Genomic DNA, 10,723 nt, shown 5'->3' on the forward strand with positions numbered 1-10,723 from the left:
ATTAACTTGTATACACACAATTTACACAAACAATTTGTGATTGGCTAGAAGTCCTTTGAAGGCAGAGGTCAGCTACCCAGTGCCTTTCTACTGACGTTACAAATAGTGGCAAGATAATGCATGATTGACTGACACCCCTCTGTCATACTTTCCCTCTCGACAATCTGTTATGTTTTTGTACAAGGTAGGGTCAGAAAGCCACCATCAACATAGACAGAAACTGATCACATGTTGCTCCCATCATAGATTTATAGTAGACAAGACTAAGCAGACAATTGACTCTAACAGTGGGCCCTTTCCTCTAATTAGTTAAATCAAGGTTCCACCGTAATTTGCTGTCAGGTCATAAAAACAAGCACAACAAAAAGTAAAATTTGCAAAAAATCTGCCAATTCCCTATTTTAGAATGATCAATCTCCATCAATAAGACTTACTCGAGTTGCTCACTTGCATTGCTGCTCTCTGAGCACTTTTAGATCCAAGCAAAGTTGAATCCATTTATGGGGTGACCTGTCGCAGACAAAAAAAAAAAAAACCCTTTCCACTGTTTCCCCAAAGTATAGGGATGGCGATGACACGCTTCGCCCCCCCACCCCCACCCGATAAGAGTCGGCACTTCCAGCGCTTTGGATACGCCACGTTACCCAATCCATACTCAAAGGCAAAGAAAATAGCATGCTTCGCTTCTACCCGGGTATCAGCACCTCTTTGATGGCTCGCCAGAATGCAAGCCACAGCCTTTGGACACACTCCATTTTGTTTTAGTTTTAGTCCAGCTATGACTTTGTGCTGGGCCAGCTCACATTCCCTCCAATTTTCTCATCTTTAATTTGTTTGGAAGCTTGTCTGTGTAGTCTCAAAGGACCCTCTCACACACACACACACACACACACACACACACACACACACACACGCACACACACACACACACACACACACACACACACACACACACACACACACACACAGTACCACAATCTACCGCTTTGACTATACAATTGCAGGTGGTTCGCCTGGGTCAATAACCAGGGGGGAAAGTGGGGAAGAGTTCACTTGAGTAGAGCAAATAAGGATGAAACTGAGTTTTTATTATTTTAGCCACTACAATCTTTCGGTTTCCTGTCATTCGTATGCTCGTGATTCCTAATGAGCAATCTTTTCTCGTTTGATCATTGAATTTAATTGCAAACACCAAACGGATTTTTTTATTTTACCCTCCACAAACCGGAATGTGCATGGAGCCTAAAATGGGGGTAGCGCCATCAATACGTAATGACCCCAACAAAAATTCAACTGACGATGCAGTAAATGCATTGCAACTTCAAGATCTAAAAATTGGATTAAACAGACCAAAATGTCATATATGTAATATATGTATGGATCCAAAACAGTTTATTGTAATAAATGTCAATTACTCCTGCTTGTTGAAAAAGAAAATGCATAAGATAAAACAAAATCACGATTGGAATTTGGTCATCTTTTGTAGCTCTTGAAAACATGCTGTGTAAAACAAAAGGCAGTGCAGACATTTCAAATTCCTATGGGTTCTTTGTCCCAGTTCTCTTCTATAGGGTTTCGCTATTTACCCTCGCCGGAAGGAAAGCCTTTAACTTGTTTTGCCAAATGCAGAAGTTAGTTTCGCTTGCACATTGAACAGTCGACCTGTAGCCACGACAAGGAAAACAAATGGAATGTGGGTAGCGAGGTCAACTTCGATCACTCTACGTATTTTGTATTGGTACCATTATAAAAAAACATGGGGGGTGGGGGGGGGGCTTGTTTAAAATCCTACTTCCTGTCACATTGTGTTATTTATCCCAACCATAAATTCCTCAGTGTCAATAAACAAAGGTAACAATCTACACGAATCGCAAACGAAATGCTCTTTGACCCGACAGCGGCAGCACTAGGCCCGTGTCATAAAGTGTCACGTTGTCAAGGTAAGCGGGGAACACGGCTTTATATGTGCTGCAACAAGTTGATGGCGGCGCTACGCCCCATCTGACTCATTCACACACACACACAGAGTGACAGCGCGGCAGACTAGCCCTCGCCCTGATCCTGCAGATTAGCCAGACATCGCCCGGCTAACCCCTCGGCACGCCACCTTCCCTTTATTTGGATTACTCCAGCCCTCGTAGCCACCACCTTGCCCCAATGAAAATGAACAGAATGCTTGGAAATGAACCACAAAGCTGCGGTAATGCATGTGGTGTTGTTGGTGCTGTTGTTCGTCTCGCCAATTACGGCAACCACTTTCTTCAACAACTTGAAATAAGCCATTATCTCAAGAAATTCATGGTAATGTGTCATTGTGAAGTGAAGTGAAGTGCGGATGTGCACGATTAAGACATCCAAGGTAATACTTAGAAATCCTAGGTAATACTTTAATCATTTCCCATGCCAATTATTAAAGATTTGGTATAGTGGAAATAAATAGAACGATTTGAGATAGGGAAGTCAAAAAAAGTGCTCATAAAGAAATGTTTCTACATATGGATTCCCAATAAATAATCTACAGAAGCTAAATAAAATACCCGCCACACTCACGACGAAAGCCTTTCTGAATACAGAGGATGTTAGGATGAAAATAAAAAGTTTAACGGTCTCCTGAAACACTTTTAGGTGGTCACTGTGCATTTCAATGAAGTCGATAGTGGACTCTCTGGTTAATCAGCCTTGTAGGATGCATTGTCGTTGACAAAGGCGCTGGGCACGGGAGCAGTACGCCATTCGGGCTCCGCCAATAATGAAGTCATGGCCCTGCCGCATGACCCGCTGCAGCACACTCTGAGGGTTTATCTCAATTGAAACTTTTGAAGGATTTATGGAGGTGGTGATGAACTCAAGTCACATGGCTTTAAGTCACTCTTAAACTCACCAACTTTAGGACTTAGGACTTGCTTTGCCGAAATGTGTAAAAGACTTGACCTGAACATCTTTTTTTTCTAATATTTCTGTTTATAAATTGTTTTTTTAAAGTAATATTTGGGGGTTGTATAAAAGTTCTGTATTTTTCCACACAATCTATTTTCCAATTTTTGTATTTTTGTCGACATTTTGTTATTAAAATGTCAACCTTACATAACTCAAGGTCAATATTATTGATGCAGCTAATTTACAAATTTGTGTGCAATCTTTGCAAGAGACGGACATGGTAATGGATTCATTGATTGGCAATTATTCAATTCTTCGGACCAAATGGAAGTCATCATTTGACAGAGTCCCCAAGTCGAAAGTAGCCATGAAAAGATGAAGTAAGCTACAGCAAACGCGCCACGGCAAAACCCTCATCGGAAAAAGCCATTGAGCGCCTTCGGAGAGAGACGATGTGCTTACCTTGGGCTCCATTGAGATGAAACTGTGGCGACCGCGACTTGACAAAGTGGACCTCTTAATGGTCCGGCTGTGGAAGAAGTGGTAGTGGTCTTTCAAGTCCCCAATCTGTAAAAGCAGAAAATAACGCTTAAAATAAAATACAAACTCTTTTAGAGAAATGCTGAGATCAGCAAGAACAATAACAAGTCCTGCAATAGCAACATGGACACGTGCGCGCACAGATTCACACGCAGACACATAGTATTCTGTACTTTTGGTAACACACAAACACCATGATATTTACTGTGCAACCTATCTGTACCTTCATCCCTGTATCTATTTAAAATATCATCTTGAGCCTTTCACGAAGCAGACTCTTGCTTGGACAATGTTTTCGCTCATCACTAATAATACTCAGCGAGAGCAAGTAGGAGGAGGCCATGAAGAGAAGGCCAGCTGCTCGAAAGGCGATTAGTTTTAATAATTGATCAAGATCCCTCACATGATCAGAACGTCATGGCTGCCAAGTGTCCCGTGGTGTGTCACTGATCCATGGCCAGCCCCACACAGTCCATTTGAACAGCTTTCGGGTCATGCTACACATGAGTTTTTCAATCAAATAGGCGCCGAAACAAACCTTGGACTTACTAATGTCGTAATTCGTGTTCGAGGAACTCGGGGATCCCAAACCAAAAAAAGTCTTATTCAAATTCTCTAAGAATAGTTTCGAGTTGAAGGCGTTTGGAGCAGTTTATCTCTCCAGTGTTTTTTGCACTGAGCCACAGAGGCAAAGCCTGACTTTTTGCTTACTTGGAACCGTGTCACAACTATCACCGCTGTGAAGTCAATCACGTGCTGTCGTGCTGATACTGGATTATGCGTCACTCTGATCATCATCCCATAATTGCAAAAAAAAAAAGATCCCTTGTTTTTGTCTTACCTCCTGCTGGGTGTATTTAAATGAGCAACAAGTTGGGGATTTGCCTGAACTGGTGCGCTGCCTTTACATGCCACTGTGTGTGGATTTCAAAAAACTCACAGCTACATTGTCTATATTGTGTGCATACGACATGGACGTGAAAAACACTTATTTGAGTGAATAATGGATGGTAAATCTTATTTTAAAACGTTGACTCTCACTGATGGGACGATAGTTACCGACTCCTATGTCCTCACTCACTGGATGGATGATTGATCGGGACTGCCCACCGAGCGAACCATGTTCTGTAGGAACTTTCAGAGGTTCTTTTATCTGGAATGCTCGCAATATTATACTAACAGTAACAAAGTAATGGAAAACAGGCATGACAAAACACCAAATCGAATCGATAAAAAGGTTTGCGGGAAAAACAGCTAGCGTGGTTTATTTGTCCGTGAACCCTCAATCCACCATTGTCCAAAACCTCCAACCTACCCCCCCGGGCACTTTGAAGAGACATTTGTGTCTGTGACCTTGTCATCTGATTCAGACTGAGCCACTGTCTTAGTCTGGGAAGGGGGTTCCACACTTAAGAGGATTACCCAGAATTCCCCAACAAGGTGCTCACTCTCTAGATGCCAACTCCTTTCATCCATCATCCATCCGTCCATGCATCTATCCGTCATTCCTTATTCTTTAGCCGCCAGATCGTTGTGTGCTGCCTCCCTTACAGTCCTGTCATGGAGGCCATATTGTCCTTTTGTCACCATTTACCATCCACACCATACGAGCAAGCACCACCTTGCTTCCCGGCACAACTTCAAGGACTATTCATCGAGATTTCAGTTAACTGTAGTGACTACCGAGGGATAAATCTTACAGCCCTTGTCCGTGCAATGAGCAATTCCCGCATCTACTGCAGCTTTTTCATACTGGCTCCAAAGGCAGAATATTTGCAAGATGACTTTGCCCTACTTCCCCCATTCCGTGTTAGTGCAGTTTCTACAGAACAGTGACATGGACAATGGGTGGAGGATTACAGTTTTCACAGACTAGGTTTGACTCCATTTTTTTTTATTTTTGGTTCGAACAATTTTGGGCTTTTTTTCTGGACAAAACAAAACGTTTTCATGTACTAGTAACATTATAGAGTTTGGTAGATACATGTCTCTCCCAAAAATACTTGTAGGACAATATGACGGACTATGATCCTCATGAGATTATTCTTTATTACACTTGAAAAAATAGGATTAATCTTGAAAAACATCTTAAATACTTGTACATTTTTATTGTAAAATAAAAAAAATAAAAAAAAATAAAAAGAGTTGTTTTTAAACAAAAAAATTCAATTCATGTAAGATTACAGATTTTCTTTTTAAAAAAACTTTATATAAAACATTACATATGTGTTTATCTTGAAATTAAAGAAAATTACCTTGGAAAAACTATAACTGTAGTCTTGTACGTAAAAAAAAACAACTAACAATTGTCATGGGATTTTTTTTTCTTGACAGCATTTACTGTCGTTCCTCTGTAACCTGTCAAAATATTCTACACTTTTTGTGGAGGGGCCTCTTAATGCTACATTCCAAACTGCTGGCAAGAAGAAAGTTCCCCACTTGAACGTAACCACAAAAAAAACAAAAAAAAAAGCATGGCTGACAACCTCGATTGATTCGTCTAAAGTTGTGATCCATTAGTAGCGCCCCCAACAGTGGAGCATTCCATGCGGGTGGGAGTCAAAACACAACTTGGAGTTAGAGCCCTTGGAGCACCCCCACCCCCACAGAGTCCCACACCAGGAAGTGAAGTAAAATGCTCATCTAAGAGGCGTCAACGTCCTATGAACACACCTTATTGACATGAAAATGAGGGTGAATGGATTGGGGGGTGGCGCTACACTCCACAGGGGAATTTCTATGGCGTGTTGGTATAGAAAATGAACGAGGGTATGGGTGAGTAAGTGGCGGTGGGGGCTCCACACGTTTTAGTTCCCATCAAAGAGAGGGGATAAACGAGGCCATTAAGGCTCTTCTCTCTGGGGAGTGGAGTGGGTGGGCGGGGATTGAGGAAGAGCGGAGGGAGTGGGGCTTCAATAGCTGTTGACTAGGCTACCCCACAACAACCTGTCAGAATGCCCCCCACCCCCGTGCCGGCAAGTGCGGGCTTGAACTATATTATGGTGTGAGGAGTACGTGTGAGGTCCACGCTGGAGGGGCATATATCCTTTTCCCCACCCCCCAACGAAAGGCTCTTTAACTGTGCCCAAACACGTCCCCCCCACCCCGACTCAACACCGCCTCCACTGTCGATGCCAGCCTCTTGTTTATGGATGTATGCCTCATTGTGGTCTTTACTTACAATAGAGGAGGGAGTGCACTGCAGGACTCTTTCTAAATTAACCTTGAAAAGTGTGAACGTGACCATCTCTTTGGTAATAATGACCCACTTAGGAATGAGAGCAAACTCTGCATTTGAGGCCAATTCACATTTGAGACTTTTTAGCCCACATTTTGAAGCCAATTGAAGAAACTAACAGTCTGCATGTCGCAAAAGCTCACAAAGGCCCAAAATTGAGGCTGGCAAACAAATTCACCGAAGCTATCGTTTGTTATCAGTTGGTTGCATCACTTATGTTGAAGACATTGAAGCAAAAATGAAAAGCACTACACGGCTGTAACCATCCAATATAAAATTGTTTGCTGTATGAAGAAGAAAATTGAGATGTCATCTGTGGGAAAAACAGATGTGCAGTCAACAGCCGGCTAAGGTTTGTCCTTGTCTAAAACCAAACTATGAAGGAGGCTCAAACTTTGGATTAGTTCCTTTTCCATGACTGAACTCAATTTTACTGGCATTTTATTGTATTCATCATTTATCATTTTATTATCCTCGGTGCATGCACTCATCATACACCAAATATGGCGGCGCCCTGTCAGTGCATTTCAGAGGTTCTCTTGGAGGAGAAATGAGTTCATCTTTGGCAAGATTACGCCTGCCTTTAACAATGTCAAGTCTCCAGAATGTAAGGACAAGGACAAAATGTGCTCTGAACATGCATTGCATCACTCCAACTTTTTCGGGAATTCGGAGTGTTGCTCAAATTTGCCGCTTGATTACTCAGAGTGCCCCAAAAACGGAATGCACCAAAAACACCCACACTTAGACTAGTGCACAGGTGTCAGAGTGAATTACCAAATACGTCCTGGGTTATTTTATGATGCCCATTGCTCAATCGCCTTATGTTGTTCTTCTTCATCATCATCTGTTGCAAGTGACTCAGCAGCGCCTCTGCAGGTCACAGCCAACTAGTGGACCCATAAAGCCTCAAACTGCCAACTGAAATGGAATATTTTGCTCTCTGTTTCAAGCACTTGTCTTGATAACGTGTGGGATACCCAATATTTAGGAATATAATGTTTGTTTTAAATGTGTTTATTTTCCTTTCATGTGATCCATGAAGCTTTGGCCAACATGCGCGTCTTCACTAGTTGGTGAAATTGAGAATTCTGCCAGCCCGAGGCTGAAGCACCTGTTGTGCGGTCCGGCTCAGTCCTGCCGTGGATTTAAATCGGTTGCAATAACGTTGGAAATAGTTTCGGCTCGGCAACACTTGCACAACTTGATAGGACAGAAGAAATAAAGAGGAATGTCGCCTACCTGTCCCATGTTCCTGTAACCATACTTCTCCGCTATCCGCTCCGCCACCGCAGCCCCGCCGGCTATCCTGACCGCCCAGTGGTTGGTGTAAATCCGAGCGTGGCACGGCGGCGGCGGCGTGAAGAAGCCGAGGCTGATCGCCAGGACGCACAGCAGGCGGACCATCTTCCCCCCGCTAACTTTTCTTTTCTTCTCCTCCTCAGCCTCCTCTTCTTTTTCTCCCCCCCCGCCCCCCCAAAATCAGCTAACTTCGGTCGAGCACGGATCTCATGGACGCCCGAAGCTGGAGAACAAGTGAGGAGGACCGAGGAAGGGACGGAGGGTAATGATGGTAGTGGGAAGTTTCCCTTTCACCTCAAAGCTCTAATATTGTCCACATGGGAGAGTTGGAAGTTCACGGAGGCTCCTCCGAAGCGGTTGGCCAAGCGAGCACTCCACGGAGAAAAGTGTCCACTCTACGACAACTCACTCACGTAACGACTCACTAGCTGGAGCAGCCTGGTCGGCGGAACACCAGACTGGAGAGGAGAATCCAAGCCAACTGGGGGGGAGGGGGGGGGGGGGTGCGTGTGTATGTGGGGAGGGGGGTATTCCTACCACGGTGACGCTGGGTCTTAAAGAGAGTTGGGTTAAAGAAAGACACTTGCGGGATTGAGGAGATGGGAGTCATCCGTCACCCTCGACACTTGTTTTGGAAGGTCTTTAGCATAAATAATAATAATAAAAATAATAATAATAATTATTATTATTATTATAAAAAAAGTCGCTTAAGTACTCTCACGCTGTACTTGAGAAGCAGATGTGTAAAAAATACTGAGGTAAAAAAAACTAATTGTGGTTTGTACAATAACCATTTCGATACCTTTGCACAAAGCAATAAAATAAACTTTGGCCCGTGATTAGCATGGTGACCAGTCCAGGGTTTATCTTGACTCTTGCCCAAATACAACAGGGATAGGATCCAGCACATTGATGAAGTCTTGCTAAGTCACTTGTTGCCAGGGTAAATTCATAGGGATCATGCATAACTGCCCCATTAGCTTAAAAAAAAAAAAAAAAAAGGGCTTATCCTGGACATGCCCACTTGGAATGACTACCTATCAAGATAATGGTACAGTGCCGCTGGAGGAGGAGGAAGTCAAGACAGTGAGTCACTGATCCGTACTGACTGACTGCCACAGTCTGCGCGAAAGGCAGCAGCGTGAACCACTACAGCACCAGTGCGTAATATAGTACTGCAGGGGTTGTCAACAGGTGATCCGCGGCCCTCTAGTGGTCAGTGGCGGTGTTGCAAGTGGTCCGCGAAATTAGAAATGGAACATTTTTAAAAATGAAATTGATTTATTATTTAGACTTGATTTATTTTCCAGCTAATTTTGTGAATCCCGTCCAAATTATGTCAAATGTAGCTGAGATTCCCATAGACATACATATGCAAATAAATAACCTGTATAAGTCTATCCTCCTTCAATGAAAACTAAAATAATATGCCGCCAAAGCAGTGGTCCCCGAGTTGCTTCTTGGTTGTAATGGTGGTCCCTTGGACAAAACCAGTTGAAAACCCCTGCAGGACTGCATTGAAAAGAAAGAAAAAAACAGACTCACCTCCTGGATAAGGTTGGGTACTACAGGTCAAAAAGCCAATCCGTGCAGTCAGTCCAAAAAGAAAGTTCGTTGGTTAGGAGGTCGAGTCGTTAGCGCATCTCTAGTGATTGGGCATGACTCCTTCTTGTGACTGACTTCTAATTATCAGCCGTAAGATAATTTAGTTAAGTATTTTTTTTTCCCATAAGCATCTTTCATTTTTCCTGTGCCACAGTGGCATTGAATTTTTTTCACTTCACTTCCATATGTCAGGACACAAAATTGGCATTCTTTAAATGTTTGACAAAACACATTTTAGATTATACAATAAATTACTCTTATTTGAATGTACTTTTCCTAGAACTTGCAAAATGAAGACACACACACACACAATCTTGTTGAGATGTGCTTCTGAATGCGAGCCTTGTCAGTGTGTTGCTTCATATTGACACACTCATACCTGAGCAGTTAGCTCAACTATGACCTTTTTCACAACACTACTAAACTGCACACATTCTCCGGTCTTTTAAGTCACTACTATCTTCAGCAAAGTGTCACAAAAAGCCAAAGACCAAGAAAATACCACTGCAGAGAGAAGAGTTTTAATAGAAAAGTAAAGAAATAAAAGTTTACTTGAATTATGATAACATACGACGCAAGTAAATTATTTTTTGGGGGGAAAATGTTCTACAAGACCTTAATCATAAATATGGGGGGCATATTTTTTATCTTGATTGGAAAAACATTCATACTTGGGGCTAACTTGGGTTCTGTTGGCAGCTTATTCCATTTGCAGTAGAAACTAATGCCGATATGCTAGTTCAACCGAATGAAGTAAAATTTACCTGTCACGGCCACCAAAAAAACCTTTCACGGTCACAACAAAATGTTTCTCACGCTCACCACATATCTCACCACATATTATGTCTCTGTTTCGCTGTCTCACAGACTCTCAGACACACGCACGCACACAAACATTAAAAAAATCTAATGAAAATATAAAATAGTGTATCAATAGTAAACTTCACTTGGGAGTGGGAGTAAAACAGCTTCAAAATATTGGAACAAAAAATGGTTTGTTAAAAAAAAAATGTAAAAGTACCTATAAAATAGTACACATATACATAAACTATTTATATGCAAAAGTATCACAGAACCTTTAAAACCTTGCCATCATGACTATCAATATCACACGTGCTCCATCAGAGTAGATCACGTTCCACTTTATATGTTCTTTACTGC

The 10,723-nt window shown here is 42.3% G+C and overlaps 1 protein-coding gene across 2 annotated transcripts in view; it reads right to left on the reverse strand.

Moving 5' to 3' along the window:
- Positions 1–8,428, reverse strand: part of pcsk5b (proprotein convertase subtilisin/kexin type 5b) — a 44,988-nt gene extending 36,560 nt beyond the window's left edge. For both annotated transcript variants that reach the window (XM_085909089.1, XM_085909090.1), the window contains exons 1-2: positions 7,898–8,428; positions 3,340–3,444 (exon numbers count right to left, since the gene is read on the reverse strand). In XM_085909089.1, coding sequence (XP_085765215.1) covers positions 3,340–3,444; positions 7,898–8,062 — 270 coding nt within the window. In that variant the 5' untranslated portion in view covers positions 8,063–8,428. The remainder of the gene's footprint in view (positions 1–3,339; positions 3,445–7,897) is intronic.
- Between the last annotated feature and the right edge of the window lie 2,295 nt (positions 8,429–10,723).

Source organism: Syngnathus leptorhynchus, chromosome 4 (assembly GCF_054491065.1).
Source record: "Syngnathus leptorhynchus isolate UIUO chromosome 4, UIUO_Slep, whole genome shotgun sequence".
Classification (NCBI taxonomy): domain Eukaryota; kingdom Metazoa; phylum Chordata; class Actinopteri; order Syngnathiformes; family Syngnathidae; genus Syngnathus; species Syngnathus leptorhynchus.